Raw genomic sequence first — 26,882 nt, forward strand, 5'->3', positions numbered from 1 at the left:
GCTGTTGTGGACTGTCAGATTGTCGTTTATAACCATCATATTTAAAAGTACATTTCTGCCAAGTGTTAGGTAGAGAAGCAGATCAGTAGCCAGAAGATATTCTATTCCACTATATTCTTATAAAACATATTAGTTTAATTGATTTTGATGTAGCTATGGTAGCTATTGCACACATATGCACGCGTACACACACAAAAACACAAATGAATTGACAAATGCACGCGTACACACACAAATGAGGTTATTTAGATTCTACATCACATGATCACTAACTCAGGGGGGTTAAGCACTGTGGCAGCCCTCATTCTCCACATACAACACCCGTTCTTCCAGTCACATTCTGTTAAAGGTCCCTAAAGCACACACATCCCTGGGTCGCTCCTCTTTTCAGTTCGCTGCAGCTAGCGACTGGAACAAACACTCAAACTGGACAGTTTTATCTCAATCTCTTCATTCAAAGACTCAGGCATGGACACTCTTACTGACAGTTGTGGCTGCTTTGTATGATGTATTGTTGTCTCTACCTTCTTGACCTTTGTGCTGTTGACTTTGCCCAATGTTTGTACCATGTTTTTGTGTTGCTACCATGTTGTTGTCATTTTGTGTTGCTACCATGCTGTGTCGTCATGGGTTGCTGCATTGTTATGTTGTTGTCTTAGGTCTGTCTTTATGTAGTGTTGTGTTGTCTCTCTTGTTGTGATGTGTTTTGTCCTATGTTTATATTGTATTTATTTTAAATGTTTAATCCCAGGCCCCCGTCCCCGCAGGAGGCCTTTTGCCTTTTGGTAGGTCGTCATTGTAAATAAGAATTTGTTCTGAACTGACTTGCCTAGTTAAATAAATAAAACATATAATATTAACTAAGGTCATAAATTGGTGGTCTGTGCTGCTCAGCAAATGCAAATATAATCCCCAAAGGTCCAATAACTCAGTTGGATCTATCCATAGACCTGCCTAGTCAATGTTTAAAATTGTTTTGTGAATGTGGTGGGATGAAATTGTAAGAGTGAAAATATTTGTAAGGGCCTATTAGTACCAGTCAAGTGGCTACTCTTGGCCTGACTTGGAGGTTTGGATTGAAAGCTCCACGTTTTATCATCCCCACTGCGGCCTCGTCACGTGACGTCACACGACTTCCTCACTACTCCACCCGCAGCAGCCATGATGGTAGGTGTTATTCACAATTTACTCTAGCTAGCTAACCTTATTGTTTTATGTGTGCAGTCATCTGACACAGACACATTCATCAGTAAACGATGCTTACGGTAATGTAAACGGTAATGTGGCTAACGCATGTTGTCTTGTGCCGTCGTCTTCTGTTTAACGTTACCTAGCAAGAAGGGCTGGACGATGGTCCCGATTTCCTCTCGGAGGAGGACAGAGGAGTAAGTTTGTTTTTCTTCTTAGATTTAAAAAAAAAATGTATCTTATTTGTCTCTGGTCGTAACAGTTAACTAGATTAGCTATTTGCTTTATTGGTTTTCTGCAGTAATTACTTATTGCATGATCTGATCAGCTGTTAGACAGGTGACAACTGACGTCAAATTGGTTGAATAGCTAACGTTAGGCTAAGTTAGCTACAGTAGTCAGCTTGACCACATCAGAAGTCAGTTGACTTCCTAGCTGGCCAGCAACGGTTACAATCCAGTAGGTAGCGCCCTCTTGTTAATTGTGAACATACGTAACCTTATTTTAACTTCTCAAATAAGAAGTATATTGCCATTGCTAACTAGTAGCACACCCATCTAACTATGCACATGTATTAGCTTTCTGCAATTGTTTTGCTGGCTAGTTTGCAAGCTAAGCTAGGAAGTGCACAGCCATCATTTGACAGAGCTAACTAGCCGTTATATAATTGTTGTGTCCTGTTGGAGCATTAGCTATGTAACTAGCAGGCATTGCATGATTGCCATTCTGTTCATTCATTCAGCATGCTGAGCAATATTGTGCTAGCTTGCTAGTATAATTGGATAACAACAACATGACTTACCTTAGTAGACAAACAAATGAGGAAGACTGCTGTCAACATTAGTTTAAAGATTCACATACCTTCTCATTTGTATTTTGGTATATCCCTCTCCTCCAAAAGGGGAAAATCAAACAGTAGAGTCTTGCTATTTCTATCATCTCTTTCTGTGGAATGTAGCCAGCTTTAGTTGTGGGGAATGGTGATTTTTGTAATTGGCTTGTCACTAAATACAATATCTATTACAATATTTTACAGCCTAGGGCAGTCAATGTTGACCTCCAAACTGATGCAACACTCCAAGTGGACATTTCTGATGCATTAAGTGAGCGGGACAAGGTTAAGTTTACTGTCCATACTAAGGTAAGAGAGTTTGCCTATTTGTCAATATTTCTTCCTGTTTGCCCTGACACTTGGCACATAAAATGGCAATAACACAGATAAAACAATGAGACAGATATTTCACTGGATGTATAAATGTGAAGCATCTGCTTGGCCGGCAGTGGGAGAAGATGGAACAAGATGGATTTTGGACTACATTTTGATAATTTTCTCATCGATGAAACATTTGATCTCAATTCAGTTTTCTGTTCCCAAAACTGGAATCTGTCATGAACAGAGTGCACCAAGTTATGTAGACTTTACCCGTTGCAAAAGTTTTCAAAATTGCGTTGTTTAGGAGTGCGAAGGCGAATGGGGTTATTTCACACACACACACTGCAAAGAGTAGGCCTTCCCTAACGGAAACATGCAGATGCATGCTAGAACGCACCAATAGGATCTTGCTTCCCATTACAAACGACAGGCTGTGGTCTCTTGGTTTAGTTATACAAATCTTGGCAATAATGTGCGTTTCTCTGGCTGTCTGAATTGAGACAGATGTCACATGACTTGCAAATATGTTCCTCCCCAGCAGTTGTGTTATCGCCACATTCATTTTGTCTTCTGAATCCTAGTGTGCATGTATGCAAAATATGCTTTGTTGAAGTCATGGAATGCAAATTAAGATCTGTGCATGATCACATTCCACTCCACTTCATTTTCAATGCAGAGACAATTCCAGTAGTTATTACCTTACACTTTCAGTGTAACCTCATAATGTCATGGGTTTATGTTTTTACGGCAACTTTTATCATGTTGCAAGGACTCATTCTGATCCAGATCGTCTGGCTTTCCCCTTTTATTGAGCTGCACATTCTAATTGGCAGAACGATATTTTTAGAAGAGCCATAGATATGCCATACTCTCTTCGGCTATGATTTTCAGTAGAATTTGTTCCACTAGTGACCAATTCCCCTTGGACTGCTGCGCAGAAGACATATGAGCCTGCGCAGAGAAGCACAAGATTCAACTTTCTACAGTTTTCCCCTTCAGTTAATACTATCATCGTTTCATTCTACTGTGGGAACTATGGTTGAATAAATGCGATATTAGCCACTTTCAATGTAATATAGCTAAACAAAACAAACTATACAAGATTTAGTTTGCAAAACTAACTGTGCAAGAGATTATCTTGTAGGCAGAGCGCATTGGAGTAGGAGCATTGACAGGCACGGCTCAGGTCCATACTATACTTTGTCTGATTCTCTGTAATAATTGTATGGGAATAATAATGAATATTATTTTGTGAAGTGGTTTCTTGCATGAAACACATTTTCAGTCACCTCGTCTGAAGGACAAGTGGATAAATAGGTTAATATCAAGCCCTGCATGTTTTTTTGTGTTTTTTTTCCAAAGTCTCATGGACTATAGGCATTGTAGACCACACATTGGCTGCTACTATAGGCTGAATGACAGAACAGCTATTTCCATGTTAAAATGTTATGGGATGTGTTTTTCTCCATTGTTTTTGATGGTAGGCCACTCTGGTAGGCCTATATTATGATCAAGTAGCCTACTTGGCCACTGTTAAAACTGTTACTTAAAGCGGGTACACCCTCTGTTCACAGTAAACGCATGCCGGAAATTGCACAGAATTTTCACAACGTTCAAGTTTGTGCTCAGCAGACCTGAAATTTGCTCAGTGCAAAAATAAAAAAACATTGTTAGTGACATCTGATTTCTACTGTTTTGTTTCCCAGAGCACTCTTCCTAACTTCAAGCAGAATGAGTTTTCAGTGGTGCGGCAGCATGAGGAGTTCATCTGGCTTCATGACTCCTTTGTGGAGAATGAGGAGTATGCAGGCTACATTGTAAGTACTGAGCTCCATCAGAGATACTCTGTGGATGAGTCCCAAATGGCACCCTATAAAGTAGTGCACTATATAGGGAATAGGGTGCCATTTTGGGATGTTTTGGCTTTCAGGATAAGTACATAAACTTAGTGTTTTGTAAAACAATGTAATTATGAATTGTCAATCCCCTTTCTTATTCAAACTCCTTGGTTCCATGCAGTAATGAACTTAGCAAGATGTTCAATTTCAAACACTGTACTGATTCAAGTGTTGATTCCCCATAGATTCCCCCAGCCCCTCCAAGACCTGACTTTGATGCCTCCAGAGAGAAGTTACAGAAACTAGGGGAAGGTGAAGGTTCCATGACCAAGGAAGAGTTCACCAAAATGAAACAGGAACTTGAAGCGTGAGTGATTTAGAGTTCATGGACGGGTTCATTAGGGCACGTTGTGTTTCTTATTTGACAAGTTCAGATAGTACTACATTGTTTCAGTGTTTTCTTCAATTTTGTTCAAACTGAACATGACCCATGTTGCTCTGACATTGTTTTTGTGTTTCAGTACAGTGGTTTGGTTGGGATAATTTGGTGTTATGAATACTATTGGTAATATCTAGGCTATGTCTGTGTGTTTCAGCGAATACTTGGCTATCTTCAAGAAGACCGTGGCGATGCATGAAGTGTTTCTTTGCCGTGTGGCTGCGCATCCTGTCTTGAGGAAAGACTTGAACTTCCATGTGTTTTTAGAGTACAACCAAGATGTAAGTGGGTCATAATGACCAAGTTAGGATTTTGGAGACGATTGTTGCTGTGGAGATGTTCTTAGACAAGCGCTCTCTCGTTTTCATGAACTTTAGATAACTCAAAAGGTTAGTTGGATGTGCCTGAAAACATTAGAATATGTCATTCCCTTACCATGTCTTAGTTTTATCATTGTCATTTTGTCCTTACCTTTTGTTCACAGCTGAGTGTCCGAGGCAAAAACAAGAGGGAGAAGATGGAAGATTTCTTCAAGAATGTGGTGAAGTCTGCAGACGGCGTGTTAGTGGCAGGGGTGAAGGTGAGTTGGTTCACTTTTCTATGTAAACCATTCGTCCACTCTTCTATGTAAATCCATTCAGCCAAGCAAATGGGTATTGAACTTGCTTTGAGTTGTATATTATAATGAAGGCACAACATAAGCATTTCACGACTTAAGCAATGTTTAAAAAACATTGTTCGCATCATGAATGGTGCTCACATTTGTGTAAACAAATTTGACAAATGCATTTCTTCCGATTTGTATTATTTCTAACAGTTATTACTTGTATAAAGTTTGATGTGATTGTCTTTTGGATTTCAGGATGTAGATGATTTCTTTGAGCATGAGAAGACATTCCTTTTAGAGTACCATAATCGTGTCAAAGATGCCTCCGCCAAATCTGATAGAATGATCAGGTCTCACAAAAGTAAGTCTCCTCTGTCGCATAATCTCCACGTGCTAGGTAAGCTTTTTGCTATATACATGGATTTTAATCAGTTACTGAGAATGAGATTGATTTGAGTAATTCCAATTGAAAGTGTTGAAATGCATTTTTTTGGGTGAACTGTGAGTGGGACTGAGTCACTTTGGTATTATGTTTTAATGTTTGTGGAAACCAGCCTGTCTGTTTGTCCATGTGCTGTACATTGTATTTTACGTCTATTTTTTTGTTTTATATTAATTTGCTGACAAATATGGAAATGGGTAAGTTGTATGTTTATTTGTAGTTGGGTCAGTCGGTCTTAACGTATTGGGGATGACAGCCGACTCATTTCAAAACTTTCATGTTCCATTTGTTTAAAAAAAAATATATTTAAATGATGAGGACAATATCTTGTATATATCCCAGGTAAGAGCCATGCCTTTAGTTTCGTGAATGAAAAGTTTGACAAAGCTTCAGGGTATAAATTTCACTCATAAATATATAGTCGTCTGTCATTCCCATGGGTCAGACGGTACATCTGTCATGTCTTAAAGTCCGGTAAGAACTTTTATGTATTGTAATATACTTCATTTCCACAACATTAAAACGTGATACTATATTAGAAAAGTGACTCACTGCGTATTTGAAAATGTCCAGCTGCAGATATTATTTTCTAAAAGATCTATGCTTGCATTTTGTTCAATGCATTTTGTACATGATTGACAGACCGTCTGTGTTTATGAGTATGGGGGTTTAGGTGTTATGTCATCTAAAGTTGTGTTCTTATGTTGCAGGTGCTGCAGATGATATCAATAGAATTGCCTCCACACTGTACACTTTAGGAACCCAGGACTCCACAGATGTGTGCAAGTATGGAACTCAATTATTTGTCCTTTTCTCCCCATATATTGTTTGCTGTCAAAAAGCTTTGATCCAACTGTAACTCAAATGCAACCCACTGTTTTCCAGATTTTTCTTGAAAGTCTCTGAACTGTTTGAGAAAACACGGGTATGTTTTTTTTTTTGCCTGGTCTTTTGATTCTATGTATCACACAATTGTTGTGTACTAGCAATGTTCACTGAAGTTAATAACTAGGCCTATATTCACTACATGTCAAGTAGCTTCATCTATCAGCTGCAATGCAGATTCGCATCAATGACAAAATGAGTTTTGTCTGAAGTCTCACATTTCTGTTGGTGTCCTTCCTCTACAGAAAATAGAGGCTCGAGTGGCTGCGGATGAGGACCTGAAACTTGCAGACTTACTGAAGTATTACCTCAGGGAGTCGCAAGCTGCTAAGGTACAATATCTAACTTGACCCTGCTTTTTTTTAATCATCAAACAATTATGATCAGATACGCTGGTCTGTTATCAGAGGTAGTATCTGCGCATTTCCTGAAGAAATGTCTCCTCAACCTCCATATGTTTGCATTTGTTGGTATTAATGGATTTTTCATCAGACAGTGTAGTGTTTATTATTATTAATGTGCAAAATGGAATCTGCTGTTTCTTTCTTAAGGATCTGTTGTACAGACGAGGGAGGGCCCTGGTTGATTACGAGAACGCAAACAAAGCTCTGGACAGAGCCAGGGCAAAGAACAAAGATGTGCTTCAGGCAGAGACCAGCCAGCAAGTGTGCTGTCAGAAGTTTGAGAAAATCTCAGAGTCTGCAAAGCAAGGTACTTTATCCACACTAATTTATATATTTTGTTTAAGAGTATTAACAATACATTTAATACTTTTTCAAAAATGATTCCTCCCTATTGAAAATTAAATCAGTCCCAGGTTTTGCATATAAGAGAAGCTAAACCAGATTCATGGATGTAGAGAAGTTAATCTGATAACGTTCTCTTTATTCCGGAGTACAGAGCTCATAGACTTCAAGACAAGACGAGTAGCAGCCTTCAGAAAGAACTTGGTGGAACTTGCTGAACTGGAACTCAAACATGCGAAGGTCATTTTGGATTACACATGGTTGTCTATTAAGACAGCCTAAACTGGTGCCTGTGCTTAGTAAAAGGCTGAACCTCTTTCTCTCTTTCTCCACAGGGTAATTTACAATTATTGCAAAGCTGTCTCGGAGTCCTCAAAGGAGACACTTAGGTCTTTGCTGAAGGTTCACTGTACAGGGCTTTCCCCGCTTTGGCCTGATCTTCACTGTGAAGATGGAAGAAAGAGCATATCTGGGGTCAGTTTGTTTTCAGGATGCCTGTTCGTAGTCATCACTACTACCAGAGACACCAAACTCCCTCCACAACTCACACTAAAAGCGTGAGGAAGCCAGTGTGGAATACCTGCAAAATCCACACAGCACATGAATCTATAACTTTGTTTAATCACGTCAACTTTTTAATTGTTAACAATCATCGTTCTCAATGGGAATCTTCTCCCAATCTATATCATGTTTGTCCAGATTTATTATTTGTTATTATTTTACTTAGAGTAATTGTTGAGGGCAATAGTTTCAGTAAAACTTTTCTGTGATGCTGCTCAGTTACTTTGTTCAAGATGAGCTGATTGTTACTATTATTAAAATGTATTGTCACTAAAAGCCTTGTAAATGTTGTATTAGTTCTTACTGTACTGCTAATGATCAAAACGATCTTTACTAATACTTTTGTTTTGTTATTTTATACAAATCCTGTTAATTTTCATTCCAGACAAGTAATGCTTCAATATGTTTGCCTTAATGTAGATTAATCCTATCAAGTATTGTAAAAAAAAAAAAAAAAAAAAAAAAAAAAAGCCCATAAATGGATAAGGTTGTTTTTGTTTCCCCCCAGATTTCTTTAAAGTGCTCTGTATATGAATGTTTTTTTCACTCTGTGACCAAAGCTTCCATTTATGTAGATGGAGAAATGCTGAAACAAACAGTAATACTGATAATTCTGATAAAAAATTATGAAAATAGTAATAAATTATACTATTTACCTTAGAACCATTCTGAACATAATTTCATCCAATGTTTTGAGTAGACTCTTTATCTGTCCAGTTGTAATCCTTTCAGTTCTGTAGCGTTTATGACCCTGAGAAACATGGAAGAAAAGCCAGGGGAAGCCAATGGAAAATGTCCTTCAATATCATATTAAACTCGGTATCAACTGTTCATATTAAGGTTGAATAAAAAAAAGATGGCCACTTTTCAAACCGCTTGTAATAGGCTTCTTTCACCCTGGAAATGTGTAGTGTATTAGGGGGGGGACATTTCATAAATAGAAGGGGTGTTTGAGCAATTCCCTTTTACTCCAGTCATTACAAGGAAGAAACAGACATTACACGAATTAATTGAAAACTGTCCGCTACTTCAACAATTTCGTTTCTACTGATGAATCTCACTATCTCACACACCGAACTTTTACTTTGAAAAGCGCAAACCGGAAGTAAGCTACAAGATCCTGGCGTGCGTCTCAAAAAGTTTCCTCTGTATCTTCAGCTACCTCTTAACCGTTTTCGTTGGTTAGATTGTTAGAATTCTCAAAATACCAAATGAACAGACACGTAGAGGATGATTCATATGAGATAGAGGAGCCAAGTGATGAAGAAAGAGCTGAAGACAGGTAAATATGGTTACATGTTTTGGCGTAAGCATTTGGCTAGATGGCTAGGAGACTTAACGTAAGCTGGTGGGTGGTTCAATGCAAGCATGGTCGCTAGTGATGCTATCTACTAGTAGGCTAACGTGTCAATGTTAATGGTTTGGGTATTGTGTTAACATGATGTTACCTTGATTTGCTTTTAGGCCCTTAAAATGCAAGACTACTTGGACAAATTTGTGATGCAGGGTTGGGGTCAATTCCATTTCAAAAAGTGCCAATTCAAATCAATGATCTCTTTCCTCCATAAGTACTTTATTGTTGGGGCGCAAAAGTTGTGAGTGTTGTTCAAACAGGATATGACCAATTTAAAACTGTACATCATCAAGACATCCCTATGTTGTTGCTGTATTTCCAGCTCTGAGGATGAGCTGGAAGTGCTCTTGAACGGGACCCCGGATCAGAAGAAGAAACTCATCCGAGAATACCTCACTGGGGAGAGTGAGTCCTCCAGTGGGGATGAGTTTGAGAAAGAGATGGAGGCAGAGCTCAGCACCACCATTAAAACTATGGAGTGCAAATGGTTTCCCCTTACAGCATCAGCAGGTGGAATTTCCTTCTAGCATTATTTGTTATTTTTTTGTGGGGGATACTTGTCCAATTAGTATACCTACCTATGCACAGTGTTCTGTTATGAATAGTGATAACACTTCAGCTGCATTTACTGAATTTGTTGGCCATTTTATCTCAATAACATTGTACCGCTGTACTCATTGATGAGTGTCCATCTGTCCATCCCAGGGGAGACTTCGGGTACCAATGATAATGCTTCAACACCTGGGTTGCCAGAGCTTTATGACAATGTTTATTTTGACTCCGATTCAGAAGAGGAGGAAACGGCTCCAAGTAAGTGTGTAGCTCGGATTCATTGGTAAACCAAACTCTGTGACACCGAGGGATGGTTTCCTGGACGGAGATTAAGTTTAGCCCTGGACTAAAAAGCTATTTCAATGGAGATTCTCCATCCAGCATGTTTTTAAGTTCACAACAGTCTTATTGTGTTGTACAGATACTGCAATAAAAAACAATAATTTGATCCTCTTCTGCAGGTAGTTCGTTGGATAAGAGATGCAGGAAACAGCGATCCATCCCCACCAACGATGAACTACTGTATGACCCTGATGAGGATGACCGGGATCAGGCATGGGTGGACGCCAAGAGGAAGAGGTAAGCAATGTATCCACATAAAACAAACTGTTACAAAAGTGTTTTGGTGTGTAAGAGGTACCAGTGCATCAAGTCTGACACCAACAGGCTCTTGACCAGCTTCTATCCCCAAGCAATACGACTGATAAATAGCTAACAAAATATCTACACGGACCGAGTTTACCTTGTATCTTTATTTCAGTATTTGCACTGTTTCTGCACACTCACAGGGCCCTATACACACACACAGTCCAACAAACACTCACTCCATCATATCCTCACTCACACCTTTGTCTGTACATTATGCCTTGAATCTATTCTACTGCACCCTGAAACCTGCTCCTTTTACTCTCTGTTCGGAACGTACTAGACGACCAGTTCTTATAGCCATTAGCCGTACCCTTATCCTACTCCTCCTTTGTTCCTCTGGTGATGTAGAGGTTAATTCAGGCCCTGCAGTGCCTAGCTCCACTCCCATTCCCGAGGCGCTCTCATTTTTTGACTTCTGTAACCGTCAAAACCTTGGTTTCATGCACGTTAACATTCACTGCTTTAGAACACTCGGCCAACCCGGATGTCCTAGCCATGTCTGAATCCTGGCTTAGGAAGGCCACCAAAAACCCTGAAATTTCCATCCCTAACTATAACATTTTCCGACAATATAAAACTGCCAAAGGGGGCGGAGTTAGCCTGCAGAGTTCTGTCTTACTATCCTGGTCTGTGCCCAAACAATTCAAGCTTCTACTTTTAAAAATCCACCTTTCCAGAAACAAGTCTCTCACCATTGCCGCTTGTTATAGACCACCTTCTGCCCCCAGCTGTGCCCTGATTGATTGATTTCCCCCCATCTATCTTCAGACGTTGTGCTGTTAGGTGACCTAAACTGGGACATGCGTAACACCCCGGCCATCCTACAGTCTAAGCTTGATGCCCTCAATCTCACACAAATTATCAATGAACCTACCAGGTACAACTCCAAATCTGTTAACATGGGCACCCTCATAGATATCATCCTAACCAACCTGCCCTTTTTTTAACCAGGAACAGATATAGACCTTGGTTCACTCCAGAACTGACTGCCCTTGACCAGCACAAAAACATCCTGTGGCGTACTGCATTAGCATCGAATAGCACCTGCGATATGCAACTTTTCAGGGAAGTTAGGAAACAATATACACAGGCAGTTAGGAAAGAAAAAGCTAGCTTTTTCAAACAGAAATGTGCATCCTGTAGCACAAACTCCAAAAAGTTCTGGGACACTGTAAAGTCCATGGAGAATAAGAGCACCTCCTCCCAATTGCCCACTGCACAGAGGCTAGGAAACACTGTCACCAAATATAAATCCACGATAATTGAGAATTTCAATGTCTTTTTCTACAGCTGGCTATGCTTTCCACCTGGCTACCCCTACCCCGGTCAACAGCCCTGCACCCCTCACAGCAACTTGCCCAAGCCTCCCCCATTTCTCCTTCACCCAAATCCAGATAGCTGATGTTCTGAAAGAGCTGCAAAATCTGGACCCGTACAAATCAGCCGGGCTAGACAATCTGGACCCTCTCGTTCAAAAATGATCAGTCGAAATTGTTGCAACCCCTATTACTAGCCTGTTCAACCTCTTTCATATCGTCTGAGATCCCCAAAGATTGGAAAGCTGCCGCGGTCATCCCACTCTTCAAAGGGGGAGACACTCTAGACCCAAACTGCTACAGACCTATATCTATCCTACCCTGCCTTTCTAAAGTCTTTGAAAGCCAAGTTAACCAACAGATCACCGACCATTTAGAATCCCACCGTACCTTGTCCGCTATGCAATCTGGTTTCCGAGCTGATCATGAGTGCACCTCAGCAACGCTCAAGGTCCTAAGCAATATCATAACTAGAGGTTGTGCAATGTAACAGGAATATTTAGACTGATGGATGCCACCCGTTAGATAAAGTACGGAACGGTTCCGTATTTCACTGAAAGAATAAACGTCTTGTTTTTGAGATATTAATGACATAAGGCTCGTATTTCTGTGTGTTATCATGTTATAATTAAGTCTATGATTTGATAGAGCAGTCTGACTGAGCGATGGTAGGCAGCAGCAGGCTCGTGAGCATTAATTCAAACAGCACTTTTGTGCGTTTGCCAGCAGCTGTTTATGACTTCAAGCCTATCAACTCCCGAGATTAGGCTCGTGTAACCGATGTGAAATGGCTAGCTAGTTAGTGGGGTGCGCGCTAATAGCGTTTCAAACGTCACTCGCTCTGAGACTTGGAGTGGTTGTTCCCCTTGCTCTGCAAGGGCCGCGGCTTTTGTGGAGCGATGGGTAATGCTGCTTCGAGGGTGGCTGTTGTCGTTGTGTTCCTGGTTTGAGCCCAGGTAGGAGCGAGGAGTGGGACGGAAGCTATACTGTTATACTGGCAATACTAAAGTGCCTATAAGAACATCCAATTGTCAAAGGTTAATGAAATACAAATGGTATAGAGAGAAATAGTCCTATAATTCCTATATTAACTACAACCTAAAACTTCTTACCTGGGAATATTGAAGACTCATGTTAAAAGGAACCACCAGCTTTCATATGTTCTCATGTTCTGAGCAAGGAACTTAAACGTTAGCTTTCTTACATGGCACATATTGCACTTTTACTTTTTTCTCCAACACTTTGTTTTTGCATTCTTTAAACCAAATTGAACATGTTTCATTATTTATTTGAGGCTAAATTGATTTGATTGATGTATTATATTAAGTTCAAATAAGTGTTCATTCAGTATTGTTGTAATTGTCATTATTACCAATACATTTTTTTTTAAATCGGCCGATTAATCGGTATCGGCTTCTTTTTTGGGGGGTCCTCCAATAATCGGTATCGGCGTTGAAAAATCATAAGCGATAGACCTCTAATCATAACCGCCGTCGCTAAGAGACAATACTGTGCAGCTGTATTCATCGACCTGGCAAAGGCTTTCGACTCTGTCAATCACCACATTCTTATCGGCAGACTCAACAGCCTTGGTTTCTCAAATGACTGCTTCGCCTGGTTCACCAACTACTTCTCAGACAGAGTTCAGTCTGTCAAATCCGGGGGCCTGTTGTCCGGATCTCTGGCAGTCTATGGGGGTGCCACAGGGTTCAATTCTCTGGGGCGACTCTTTTCTCGGTTCACATCAATGATGTATCTTGTTGCTGGTGATTCTCTGATCTACCTCTACGCAGACAACACCATTCTGTATACTTCTGGCCCTTCTTTGGACACTGTTAACTAACCTCTAGACGAGCTTCAATGCCATACAACTCTCCTTCTGTGGCCTCCAACTGCTCTTAAATTCTGGTAAAACTAAATGCATGCTCTTTAACCGATTGCTGCCCGCACCTGCCCGCCCGTTCAGCATCACTACTCTGGATGGTTCTGACTAGGAATATGTGGACAACTACAAATACCTAAGTGTTTGGTTAGACTGTAAACTCTCCTTCCAGACTCACATTAAGCATCTCCAATCCAAAATTAAATCTAGTATTGGCTTCCTATTTTGCAACAAAGCATCCATCACTCATGCTGCCAAACATACCATCGTAAACTGACTATCCTGCCAATCCTCGACTTTGGCGATGTCATTTACAAAATAGCCTCCCAACGCTCTACTCAGCAAATTGGATGCAGTCTATCACAGTTCCGTCCTTTTTGTCACAAAAGCTCCATATACTACCCACCACTGCGACCTGTATGGTCTAGTTGGCTGGCCCTCGCTTCATATTCGTCGACAGACCCACTGGCTCCAGGTCATCTAAGTCTTTGCTAGGTAAAGCCCCGCCTTATCTCAGCTCACTGGTCACCATAGCAGCACCCACCTGTAGCAGGCGCTCCAGCAGGCATATTTCATTCGTCACCCCCAAAGCCAATTCCTCCTTTGGCTGTCTTTCCTTCAAGTTCTCTGCTGCCAATGACTGGAACGAATTGCAAAAATCAGTGAAGCTGGAGACTCATATCTCCCTCACTAACTTTAGGCACCAGCTGTCAGAGCAGCTCACAGATCATTGCACCTGTGCATAGCTCATCTGTAAAAAGCCCATCCAACTACCTCATCCCCCATACTGTTATTTTATTTTTTGCTCCTTTGCACCCCAGTATCTCTACTTGCACATTCATCTTCTGCACATCTTTCACTCCAGTGTTTAATTGCTAAATTGTAATTATTTCACCACTATGGCCCATTTATTGCCTTACCTCATTTGCACACACTGTATAAATACTTTTTCTATTGTGTTATTGACTGTATATTTGTTATTCCATGTTTAACTCTGTGTTGTTGTTTGTCACACTGCTTTGCTTTATCTTGGCCAGGTCACAGTTGTAAATGAGAACTTGTTCTCAACTAGCCTACCTGGTTAAATAAATGTGGGAGAAAAACTTTTTTTTTTTTAAACACACATTTATACTGACTCTGCACATGCAAGCTGCTGCTACTCTGTTTATCTTATATCCTGTTGCCTAGTCACCTTACCCATATACATATTTACCTCCATCACTCCAGTATCCCTGCACATGTAAATATGGTATTGGAACTGAGCATACTATATATTTCCTGTATTTGGGTTAGGGTTGCACATGAGGCCTCATCTTCACTGTCACTTTCCAACCTTGTTGAGGATGGCTCGTTGTCAGGCTCAAAAAGCCTCAAATTTGCCTGGGTGGTCACCAACTTTTCAACCCTTGTATTGGTCAGCCTGTTGCGTGCTTTGGTGTGTGTCTTCCCAAACAAGGACCAGTTGTGCTCTGAGTCGGCCGATGATTGTGGGATTTGGAGGATGATGGAGGCAACAGGGGAAAGAGCCTCGGATCCACAAAGTCCCTTCCACCAGGTGGCTGATGAGATATGTTGTCACGATTGCCATATTGCATCTCCATCCCAAAGCCCTTGCTTGGAAGTGTACTTCGCCAGACTGCCAAGAACCTTGCCTTTATCCAGGCCAAGGTGGCAAGACACAGTAGTGATGACACTATAGGCCTTGTTGATCTCTGTACCAGACAGGATGCTCTTGCCTGCATACTTGGGGTTCAACACGTACGCTGTGGCGTGTATGGGCTTCAGGCAGAAGTCTTCTCGCTTTTTCATGTATTTCAGAACTGCAGTTTCCTCTGCTTGGAGCAACAGTGAAGTGGGAAGGGCAGTACAGATTTCTTCATCAGTCAGGATGGCATTGTCTCCCTCAATCCGTGCAATGGCTACTGCTATAGGTTTCAGGCTGCTTACCACTCTCTCCCAAAATACATCATCCAGGAGAATCCTCTTGATGGGGCTGGTCATATCGGCAGACTGATGTGGCCATTTCTTGGAGAGACTCCTTCCCCTCCAGGAGATTGTCAAACATGATTTAAAAAAAAAAAAATTATTTCACCTTTATTTAACCAGGTAGGCCAGTTGAGAACAAGTTCTCATTTGCAACTGCGACCTGGCCAAGATAAAGCATAGCAGTGTGAGCAGACAACACAGAGTTACACATGGAATAAACAATTAACAAGTCAATAACACAGTAGAAAACAAAGGGGGGAGTCTATATACAATGTGTGCAAAAGGCATGAGGAGGTAGGCGAATAATTACAATTTTGCAGATTAACACTGGAGTGATAAATGATCAGATGGTCATGTACAGGTAGAGATATTGGTGTGCAAAAGAGCAGAAAAGTAAATAAATAAAACAGCATGGGGATGAGGTAGGTGAAAATGGGTGGGCTATTTACCAATAGACTATGTACAGCAGCAGCGATCGGTTAGCTGCTCAGATAGCTGATGTTTGAAGTTGGTGAGGGAGATAAAAGTCTCCAACTTCAGCGATTTTTGCAATTCGTTCCAGTCACAGGCAGCAGAGTACTGGAACGAAAGGCGGCCAAATGAGGTGTTGGCTTTAGGGATGATCAGTGAGATACACCTGCTGGAGCGCGTGCTACGGATGGGTGTTGCCATCGTGACCAGTGAACTGAGATAAGGCGGAGCTTTACCTAGCATGGACTTGTAGATGACCTGGAGCCAGTGGGTCTGGCGACGAATATGTAACGAGGGCCAGCCGACTAGAGCATACAGGTCGCAGTGGTGGGTGGTATAAGGTGCTTTAGTGACAAAACGGATGGCACTGTGATAGACTGCATCCAGTTTGCTGAGTAGAGTGTTGGAAGCCATTTTGTAGATGACATCGCCGAAGTCGAGGATCGGTAGGATAGTCAGTTTTACTAGGGTAAGCTTGGCGGCGTGAGTGAAGGAGGCTTTGTTGCGGAATAGAAAGCCGACTCTTGATTTGATTTTCGATTGGAGATGTTTGATATGAGTCTGGAAGGAGAGTTTGCAGTCTAGCCAGACACCTAGGTACTTATAGATGTCCACATATTCAAGGTCGGGACCATCCAGGGTGGTGATGCTAGTCGGGCATGCGGGTGCAGGCAGCGATCGGTTGAAAAGCATGCATTTGGTTTTACTAGCGTTTAAGAGCAGTTGGAGGCCACGGAAGGAGTGTTGTATGGCATTGAAGCTTGTTTGGAGGTTAGATAGCACAGTGTACAATGACGGGCCGAAAGTATATAGAATGGTGTCGTCTGCGTAGAGGTGGATCAGGGAATCGCCCGCAGCAAGAGCAACATCATTGATATATACAGAGAAAAGAGTCGGCCCGAGAATTGAACCCTGTGGCACCCCCATAGAGACTGCCAGAGGACCGGACAGCATGCCCTCCGATTTTACACACTGAACTCTGTCTGCAAAGTAATTGGTGAACCAGGCAAGGCAGTCATCCGAAAAACCGAGGCTACTGAGTCTGCCGATAAGAATATGGTGATTGACAGAGTCGAAAGCCTTGGCAAGGTCAATGAAGACGGCTGCACAGTACTGTGTTTTATCGATGGCGGTTATGATATCGTTTAGTACCTTGAGTGTGGCTGAGGTGCACCCGTGACCGGCTCGGAAACCAGATTGCACAACGGAGAAGGTACGGTGGGATTCGAGATGGTCAGTGACCTGTTTGTTGACTTGGCTTTTGAAGACCTTAGATAGGCAGGGCAGGATGGATATAGGTCTGTAACAGTTTGGGTCCAGGGTGTCTCCCCCTTTGAAGAGGGGGATGACTGCGGCAGCTTTCCAATCCTTGGGGATCTCAGACGATATGAAAGAGAGGTTGAACAGGCTGGTAATAGGGGATGCGACAATGGCGGCGGAAAGTTTTAGAAATAGGGGGTGCAGATTGTCAAGCCCAGCTGATTTGTACGGGTCCAGGTTTTGCAGCTCTTTCAGAACATCTGCTATCTGGATTTGGGTAAAGGAGAACCTGGAGAGGCTTGGGCGAGGAGCTGCCGGGGGGGCGGAGCTGTTGGCCAAGGTTGGAGTAGCCAGGCGGAAGGCATGGCCAGCCGTTGAGAAATGCTTATTGAAGTTTTCGATAATCATGGATTTATCGGTGGTGACCGTGTTACCTAGCCTCAGTGCAGTGGGCAACTGGGAGGAGGTGCTCTTGTTCTCCATGGACTTCACAGTGTCCCAGAACTTTTTGGAGTTGGAGCTACAGGATGCAAACTTCTGCCTGAAGAAGCTGGCCTTAGCTTTCCTGACTGACTGCGTGTATTGGTTCCGGACTTCCCTGAACAGTTGCATATCCCGGGGACTATTCGATGCTATTGCAGTCTGCCACAGGATGTTTTTGTGCTGGTCGAGGGCAGTCAGGTCTGGGGTGAACCAAGGACTGTATCTGATCTTAGTTCTGCATTTTTGAACGGAGCATGCTTATCTAAAATGGTGAGGAAGTTACTTTTAAAGAATGACCAGGCATCCTCAACTGACGGGATGAGGTCAATGTCCTTCCAGGATACCCGGGCCAGGTCGATTAGAAAGGCCTGCTCACAGAAGTGTTTTAGGGAGCGTTTGACAGTGATGAGGGTGGTCGTTTGACTGCGGCTCCGTAGCGGATACAGGCAATGAGGCAGTGATCGCTGAGATCCTGGTTGAAGACAGCGGAGGTGTATTTGGAGGGCCAGTTGGTCATGATGACGTCTATGAGGGTGCCCTTGTTTACAGAGTTAGGGTTGTACCTGGTGGGTTCCTTGATGATTTGTGTGAGATTGAGGGCATCTAGCTTAGATTGTAGGACTGGCGGGGTGTTAAGCATATCCCAGTTTAGGTCACCTAACAGAACAAACTCTGAGGCTAGATGGGGGCAATCAATTCACAAATGGTGTCCAGGGCACAGCTGGGAGCTGAGGGGGGTCGGTAGCAGGCGGCAACAGTGAGAGACTTATTTCTGGAGAGAGTAATTTTCAAAATTAGTAGTTCGAACTGTTTGGGTATGGACCTGGAAAGTATGACATTACTTTGCAGGCTATCTCTGCAGTAGACTGCAACTCCTCCCCCTTTGGCAGTTCTATCTTGACGGAAGATGTTATAGTTGGGTATGGAAATCAATGATGACAACACCACCCTAACAGGTGTTGCTGGGCAGCTTCAATGTGGTGCTCTTATTCTTCTCACTTTGCTTGGTGAGGTAGATTGCTGCTATAACTTGATGACCCTTCACATACCCAACCATTTTCTTGGCTCACTTGTAGAGTGTATCCATGATGTCCTTGAGGAGCAGATTCAAAGCATGAGCAGCACAGCCAATGGGTGTGATGTGAGGGTAGGACTCCTCCTCTTTAGACCAAGCAGCCTTCATGTTCACAGCATTGTCTGTCACCAGTACCTTCTGTGGTCCAAGGCCATTGATGACTGCCTTCAGCTCATCTGCAATGTAGGGCCCGTGTGTCTGTTGTCCCTTGTGTCTGTGCTCTTGTGGAGTACTGGTTGAGGGGTGGAGATGATATAGTTAATTATTCCTTGCCCACGAACATTCGACCACCCATCAGAGATGATTGCAATACAGTCTTCTTTCTCTGATTTGATTGACCTTCACTTGAACTCTTGTTGAAGTCTGCGTCCAGCAAATGAGTAGATAAAGCATGTCTGGTTGGAGGGGTGTATGCTGGGTGAAGAACATTCAGAAATCTTTTCCAATACACATTGCCTGTGAGCATCAGAGGTGAAGCAGTTGCCCGAGCTTTGTATGTAAGATATTCAACAGCATTTCTCTATGTTCCTTCATTGAGTCAAATAAATCTTCTGATTCCAGGAGGACCATGAGCTGTTGCTATCGATAAGGTGTCTGATTAATCATTTTCACCTCGAATAGAAGTAGAGGGACTTTTGTCCGAGGTTGCTTGTTGTGAGCGCTGTGGGAACTTTTTGCACTTGGCCAGATGATTCTGCATCTTTGTTGCATTCTTCACATATGATTTGGCACAGTAGTTGCAAATGTACACAGCTTTTCTTTCTACATTAGTAAAGATTAGAAAGAAATTAGTTTTTTAAAAACAAATACAGTTCCATGTACAGATAAATAGTTAAGCAGTTAGATTAAACAACTCCTTTGGATAAATGTTTTAAAATGAATGATGTATGGAAACAGGTGAATTAACACTCCTCAGTTAGCAGGTTCAAGCAAGCTAAAACCCACATGGTAGCAAAAACAAACTAGCAGAAATTGTTAACAAGTTAGAAATGATTTACACACACTTTGCTGTAGGCTACTATTTACTAGTTAACAAAAAAATAATGTATGTCATATAAAATATATTCACCCCACCCAGTATTGTAATCAAAACTTACCAGAAAGCATGTAGTCCTTGGCTCAGACAGTGTAGTAGTGTGGGCTCAATAGCATCTCATTAGTGTGCAAGATCTTGAGAATCAGCTGTACATGTGATGGAAGAGTGCACTGCACATGTGATGGATGACTGCACTGTGCATGCAGAGGGTTGCAATTCCATTGAATTGGGGTTAGTTTAACCAAAATATGGCACATGATCTAGAATTGCCTTATGCGTATTCCACAAAAAAAGGTTCACTGTTATAAGCTAACTTTTTTTAAATGAATTTAAGCATGGAACATTTCTGGAAAAATTCCAACCCTTTGCAACCCTATATAGTATGCTTGTTTACTTTATTGTGTATTTCTTGTTATTTCTTGTGTTTCTTGTGTTTTTTTTCTAGTAAAACATTTTTTTGATTATTGAATTATTGGGCTTTGAGTTTGCAAGAGAGTCATTTCACTGTACTTGTGCATGTGACATAATTTTTTTATTTTATTAACCAGGTGAAGGTTTAAAGAAAATCTAAATATTTAGGGTCGGTTTCCCGAACCCAGATTAGGAAAGCATGCTTGGAGAATCTCCTTTGAACATGCTTTTTAGTCCATGAGTAGGGTTGGTTTTGGTCACAGATGTCAATTATGTTCCCCTGTTTGATCAGGTACAATGAAAAGAGAAGATTGCCATCTTCACAGAACAGAAGAGGGCAGTCCCAGGGGCTTCCAAGCAGCGATGCTGTCCTTAACTGCCCAGCATGCATGACCATGCTGTGCCTCGACTGCCAAAGGTAAGAAATTAAGACTTGTAGATTAATTTGGCCGTGAATATTGTCTTTAATCGAAATAGAAGAAAAACGTAATTTGTCTGAGTTGACCGCTTGTTTTTTGTTGTTGTCCATAGGCATGACAAATACAGGACCCAATACAGAGCCATGTTTGTCATGAACTGCACAGTAAACAAAGAGGAGATTTTACGGTACAAAACACTCAACGAGAACAATCTGAGGAACAGAAAGAGGAAAGGGCGTCAACCAGAGCCAACAACGGCAATTGAAGCCACAGATTCAGGAGTGGTGGTGGGTGGAGAGATCTACCATCCTGTCCAGTGCACAGAGTGCTCAACTGAGGTGGCAGTGCTCGATAAGGACGAGGTCTACCACTTTTTTAACATCCTCGCCAGCCACTGCTAAAATGACTGTTGCTGAGACCTTTGATATCTCTGTAAAAACATTTGTTACCTGAATGCACATGCCAACATATTTTTGTGTTATAATTGCCTGAATGCACATGCCAATGTATTTTTCTGTTATAAGACAGGTGTGTATTTTGTAAAGGTATGCTGTACAGCCACTGTCCTCCAACGTGATATTAAATTTACCCCTATGGTATTTATTGTATTTTTCTTGGTATTTTATATATATATATATTATTTGTGTGTGTGTGTGTGTGTGTGTGTGTGTGTGTGCAACAAATCTACTTATTTTGTTTTTCTGAAGTTGGACTTGGCTACCACAGATATTTGGTCATTAGTACATATCAAAATAAAATGTTTTTAATATTTTGTAGCTAAACTCTCTTACAGAACTTTCCTCTGATTGTATTACTAGAAATAATAAGAAAACAAAACATACATTTGAGTTTATTGCAATGAGCAAAAATGTTAAGGGAATATTTCAACCCAATGTCCTTGAATCATGTAAACTAGATCTTAGTTGTAGCATGAGTTTTGGTTCAGATTTATCCTAAAAGTTTTATCCAAAAGCAAGGAGGGACCAAATATGAAGGGGCCACCGCATGGGGACATTACTGGTCCCCAGTGGGTTTAAATTAGCACCAAAGATTGTACTTTCCATCTCCATTTCTTTGGTAGCAGTGTATTTTATAGAATAAGCTTTTCTTTTGAAATCCGAGGAGTCAGTACAGGAAAGGAAGTGGGAACTCCCCTTTACGCGTCGTTTTTCATGGAATTCGTGATTGGTTGACAAAGAAAAACGTGTGATTAAACGTCATTGTCACCAGGAACTAATCGGGGATCATTAAAAAGAAGAGAGAATACGACGTAAAGTTATGGCGTTTGAAGATGTCTGGAAGAAAATCTCCTGGTTGTATTACCAGTATATTCTCGTCACGGCTTTATACATGTTGGAACCTTGGGAGAGAGCAATCTTCAGTATCCTTTTTGGGTCGAGAATGGTTCGAAAATAACTCGTCTACTTGGGTACGGTGTTGTAGTTCATTACCTTACGTAGTCGACTGAACTCAACGTTTTGCAATGTAGTTGAGCGGGGACTAGTATGGTAAATCTTAGCGTTTAGTCGGCTACACCTTGCACTATAATTTCGAGTCGTTACAAAGTAATAAACAATTACTGCTGATGGACAACCGTACTAGTCCGCCCTAGGACAGTGTAGTGTGGTGAAATTGGTCGAATTTTTATAGCCATGTAGTAGGGCCTTGTCGCACCTGTAAAAAGCGTGTTTACGCAACTCTCGCGAAATGTGGAACTCTGGTCTCCATCTGTATTTCAAATATTAATTCCATTTGCTTTATCTGGCATAAGAAGTGAATGTGTTGACCAAATATTTTTTTTATAACTAACCCACGATAGACCGCAGCTTGTCGTTTTCAATATCAACAAATTAATCATAGTAGGCGAAACAACCAAGGAGTTATTTGCATGTATTTACATATTTTCTTTATGGAACGGCTGAAGTGCGCGTGTGCAATAACCAGTAGTGTGTGCCACAGAAAGTATTTGACTCAAGCCACAAAATTAAGGGAAATCCACCTTTTCGACAGAAAATAGCCTTGCCGAAATACCCCCACCCCCTTTTCTAATTTCCTTAATTTTGTGGCTAGAGTCAAGTGTGTGGCACACATCAGAGTCAAATACTTTCTATAGAACAATCGAACAAACTTCACATCAGGATAGGCAACTGAAATGAATAATTAATGTATGTGTGTTATATAAAAAACAGAGGAGGTAGTAAAATGTAGGTAAGCAATAAACATTTCAGAACAACTACTAGTCGAATAAGACATGGGAGAGATGATGAGTTTTGGCAAAGAGATTTATTTATATACTAATACACTTGAAACAAATAGCCAAACTGAAAACTACAGACATTACTAGTGCCTCCCCGTGATCAAACTGACATAAAAAATCAAATGAAACGCAGCTTGAACAGAAATCTCAACTAGCAAGCAAGTTGCAGCAATGAAGAATTGAGTGCATACGAGTTTACGCGAAGGGGGGCCGGCCATTGGGCTCCTCTCGGCATATTTGGTAGTGAGTGGAAACGCCAACCAGATGCTTCACACTTATACATTCCGTGAAGTATCGGTGTCATTGTTCTATCTGTGTGTAGACTGATAGTTATATCAAGTAAGTTGGAAACTGTTATATATATTTTTTTTAAGGCAAGATATGGCTATCCAAAAATTTGTGATGACATCACACTAGTAAATTATCTGATGACTGAAGAATTATACAGTAGCCTGCCAGTGCCTACCCATTTGTATTGGTCCTAGTTGTAAGACTAAAAGGAAATGTACACTGAGTGTACAAAACATTAGGAACACTTGCTCTTTCCATGAAAGACTAACCAGGTGAATCCAGATGAAAGCTATGATCCCTTATTGATGTCGCTTGTTAATCCTTAAATCCATTGATGCACCCAATCTAAGAAATGTAATAAAAAAATCCCCATCAAAATCCGTCAGTGTAAACTAGAGATATGTTTTGTTGTTGCATAGGCTGTGTCTCAATGCACAGCATCCGCCTATAGGGGTCTAAACAGAAAACACAAACGGAGCCGACTGAGCATAGCACAGTGTCGCAATGTATTTGTCCTCACAAAAGGGGCGGCTCCTTGTAATGCGCTCCGACAGTCGAGTACTTCCGTGCCACATGAAAATTGGAACGCACTGTATCGTCCCTTCCATAGCCGTGGGGGCAGTGTTGTGTAGGCAATGAAGCTTGATCTATAGGCTATGCGTCAAAGTACCCTATTTTGCATCGATAAGCAAATATAATCTAAGTGACTGTTCAAACAATAAACCAAACAACATTGTAGTCTTATTAAAATCTCCCCCAAAATGTTTTTGGGTTAGAAGTAATAACTAGTGATTACAGGCAACTGAAGCTAGCCATGTGCTTTTTTCTCCATTACCAAAACATGACATATTTGTAGCAGATATAGGAATGAAAACATGAGCATTAATACACGAGCACCATATCAAACTGAGATAATGTTTAGGTTACACTGGCAAGTATAAGAATATTTGCCAGGCATATTTGGGGCTCCCGAGTGGCACAGCGGTCTAAGGCACTGCATCTCAGTGCTAGAGGTGTCACGACAGACCCTGATTCGATTCCAGGCTGTATCACAACCGGCCGTGATTGGGAGTCCCATAGGGCAATGCACAATTGGCCCAGCGTCTTCCGGGTTAGAGTTTGGCCGGGGTAGGCCGTCATTGTAAATAAGAATTTGTTCTTAACTGACTTGCCTAGTTAAATAATAAATATAAATCTTATCATTTCACATGGAGATGCTGAAAATCCACTTCACTCAATGTAGATGAAGGGGAGGAGACAGGTTAATTAAGGATTTTCAAGCCCTGAGACAATTGAGACATGGATTGTGTATGGGTGCCATTCAGAGGGTGAATGGGCAAGACAAGCGTGCCTTTGAACAGGGTATGTTGCACCAGTTTGAGTGTGTCAAGAACTGCAACACTGCTGGGTTTTTCACTCTCAACAGTTTCCCGTTTGTAACAAGAATGATCCACCACCCAAAGGACATCCAGCCAACTTGGCACAACTGTAGGACGCATTGGAGTCAACATGGACCAGCATCCCTGTGGAACACTTTCAACACCTTGTAGAGTCCATGCCCCAACGAATTGAGGCTGTTCTGAGGGCAGGAGGTGCAACTCAATATTAGGAAGGTGTACCATATTTAGCTTACCTGTGGCTTGCTGTGTTTTACTAAAGGTCTAGGCTGCGTTTCAAACACATAAAAGACCCTCCTCCACTTACCCTCACCTTACGCCCTTGGGGGAACCCCGTGGCCATCTTTGTCGTCGGTCCAAATGATTGGTCAAGCAAGGGAAGTTGGCAACATAAGCCCCTCAGCCCTCATTTTTGATTGAGTTTGCGAGTGTACAATTATGTTCACTCCGGGGCCTGAAATGCCCCATAATTCAATTTGCGATGATTGTACATCTGCTAAGAAAAGTCTTCCAAAACTTAAAACCAACATCAATATGGAGAAGTCAACATAAGTAAAAGCAAATGTAAATAAGTTACAAGTTGTGCTACTAATACACATGACGGCTCAAACATAAAAGTCATTTTTTTTGTTTGGTTGGCTTTTAGAAACGTTAGCTTGCCCATAGAACTTTCCCTGACATCACACTTATACATTGTTATTTCCAATATACCTGACATAGTCGGATGGCTAGTATTCGATGTCTTCGGATGCGTTGTCTTCTAGCCAAGATATGAAATGCAATCATAATTGACTGTAGCACATATAAAGCACACACAACAGCTACCGGTGGTTCCATGATGACTGAAAAAACAACCGTGGGATGAACAAGTGACACATTTCCGGGCAAGAGTGGTCCACTTCATTTGAGGGCTGTTTGGAATGCAGCCCTAGTCAATAATAGTTATAAGTATTGGTACATTTCCTTAACCTCTCTCTCAGACTCCATCCTGATATCTGTAGCAGGGATGGCTGTGTACACTGGCTACGTGTTCATGCCTCAGCACATCATGGCCATACTACAGTACTTTGAGATGGTTCAATGACACGAGTTGTACCCAAGCCTGGGTGTGCCTGTGACTGCTGTCACCATGGAATTAGAATAAATTCTCATTTTAATTTTATGGCTGTCACCTGGACCTGGAGGACAGACGGGGAGAGAGAGAACGAGGATCTCATTCCATTTCCTGGAACTATTTTTTTCTGTGCTTGTCATCATGGAAACATGAACAGTGTTCTTGGACAGGGTGGGGGGGGAGTACAGAGAGGAGTCCACAGGCACGTCTGATGTTCTAGGACATTCAACCATTGTTGTCTTACTGAGTTGCTTTGCAGTTTGCACAGCAAATGTAACGGTTTTGTTGTTTCCTATTGCACAGATATACACAGTTATTATTCACTGTACCTTTTTATAAATCGCTTTTTATGACATTCTAAATCCCTCCTGCAATTGTGATTAGAATTTTTTTTCCCGGGGTGGCATATTTTATCACATATTCTTATATACGATTGTATGAGATTGTATACATATCTGTAAAACTTTCGATTTGATATGTTGGTTAGCAAAAATGTTATATTTTTTATGAAACTAACTGAGCAGTCTCAGGATGGAAAGTCACGTTTTGGGGGCATTGCTGAAGCTAACTGTGACATTATCTTTTCTTTAATATATGTAACAAAAATGACCAAATGTCTGTATTCTAAATCTCAAACATTTTTTTTAATTTTAAACTTTAATGTTTCTGAAGTGTCATTGCTGTTGACACATGCTCTAAAATAAATCTCTTTCGTGTGGAGAATTTTGAGGCTCCAACTTGTTTTGCCATTTCCTGTACATCTAGAAAGATCTTGAGTAAGAAATGAGTATAGTTAATTAACATCCTAAGAAATGGAATACAGTACTTGTTACTCTGCTTTGGAAGAAGCAGGTGGTAAGGGCAGAAGGTAGCTTTGCGGTTAGAGAGGCGAGCCAGCAACCGGACGGGAAACATTGGAAGGGAAGTGAGCTGGCAACCAGAGGGTTGCTGATATGTAATCCTAGATGCCATTGCCTGCTGTTGTGCCCTTGAGTAAGGCACTTAACCCCCCACAACAACAACAGCTCCCAGTGTGGCAGCCCCCCAGACCTCTCCAAAACATGTATGTGT

The 26,882-nt window shown here is 41.5% G+C and overlaps 3 protein-coding genes across 3 annotated transcripts; all 3 read left to right on the top strand.

The window, feature by feature from the left end:
* Positions 1-1,084: 1,084 nt before the first annotated feature.
* Positions 1,085-8,731, top strand: LOC112256843 (sorting nexin-6). The gene is made up of 14 exons (XM_024430382.2): positions 1,085-1,167; positions 1,335-1,385; positions 2,225-2,329; positions 4,048-4,158; positions 4,425-4,546; positions 4,776-4,899; positions 5,103-5,198; positions 5,481-5,586; positions 6,378-6,453; positions 6,553-6,592; positions 6,798-6,884; positions 7,104-7,263; positions 7,453-7,538; positions 7,634-8,731. The coding sequence occupies exons 1-14, from the start codon at positions 1,162-1,164 to the stop codon at positions 7,685-7,687; spliced, it is 1,224 nt and encodes a 407-aa protein (XP_024286150.1). The 5' UTR covers positions 1,085-1,161; the 3' UTR covers positions 7,688-8,731.
* A 156-nt stretch (positions 8,732-8,887) lies between these two features.
* Positions 8,888-21,534, top strand: LOC112256842 (E2F-associated phosphoprotein). The gene is made up of 6 exons (XM_024430381.2): positions 8,888-9,141; positions 9,536-9,723; positions 9,919-10,023; positions 10,227-10,344; positions 20,626-20,751; positions 20,865-21,534. Exons 1-6 carry the CDS (start codon positions 9,071-9,073, stop codon positions 21,151-21,153), a joined length of 897 nt encoding a protein of 298 aa, XP_024286149.1. The 5' UTR covers positions 8,888-9,070; the 3' UTR covers positions 21,154-21,534.
* Positions 21,535-21,955: 421 nt separating this feature from the next.
* sptssa (serine palmitoyltransferase, small subunit A) lies at positions 21,956-26,531 on the top strand. The gene is made up of 2 exons (XM_024430380.2): positions 21,956-22,133; positions 25,678-26,531. The coding sequence occupies exons 1-2, from the start codon at positions 22,031-22,033 to the stop codon at positions 25,779-25,781; spliced, it is 207 nt and encodes a 68-aa protein (XP_024286148.1). The 5' UTR covers positions 21,956-22,030; the 3' UTR covers positions 25,782-26,531.
* Positions 26,532-26,882: the final 351 nt, after the last annotated feature.

Source organism: Oncorhynchus tshawytscha, linkage group LG08 (genome assembly GCF_018296145.1).
Source record: "Oncorhynchus tshawytscha isolate Ot180627B linkage group LG08, Otsh_v2.0, whole genome shotgun sequence".
In the NCBI taxonomy this organism is placed as follows: domain Eukaryota; kingdom Metazoa; phylum Chordata; class Actinopteri; order Salmoniformes; family Salmonidae; genus Oncorhynchus; species Oncorhynchus tshawytscha.

What these genes read in the sequence shown, in the direction of transcription:
- LOC112256843 (XM_024430382.2), top strand. An exon ending in TCTCGGAGGAGGACAGAGGA is followed by an intron (nt 1,386 to 2,224) that starts GTAAGTTTGTTT and finishes AATATTTTACAG; the next exon opens with CCTAGGGCAGTCAATGTTGA. An exon ending in AGTTTACTGTCCATACTAAG is followed by an intron (nt 2,330 to 4,047) that starts GTAAGAGAGTTT and finishes TTTGTTTCCCAG; the next exon opens with AGCACTCTTCCTAACTTCAA.
- LOC112256842 (XM_024430381.2), top strand. Translation starts at nt 9,071, where the DNA reads ATGAACAGACACGTAGAGGATGATTCATATGAGATAGAGGAGCCAAGT. An exon ending in GAAGAAAGAGCTGAAGACAG is followed by an intron (nt 9,142 to 9,535) that starts GTAAATATGGTT and finishes CTGTATTTCCAG; the next exon opens with CTCTGAGGATGAGCTGGAAG. An exon ending in CTGTGCCTCGACTGCCAAAG is followed by an intron (nt 20,752 to 20,864) that starts GTAAGAAATTAA and finishes TGTTGTCCATAG; the next exon opens with GCATGACAAATACAGGACCC.
- sptssa (XM_024430380.2), top strand. Translation starts at nt 22,031, where the DNA reads ATGGCGTTTGAAGATGTCTGGAAGAAAATCTCCTGGTTGTATTACCAG. An exon ending in TTGGGAGAGAGCAATCTTCA is followed by an intron (nt 22,134 to 25,677) that starts GTATCCTTTTTG and finishes CCTCTCTCTCAG; the next exon opens with ACTCCATCCTGATATCTGTA.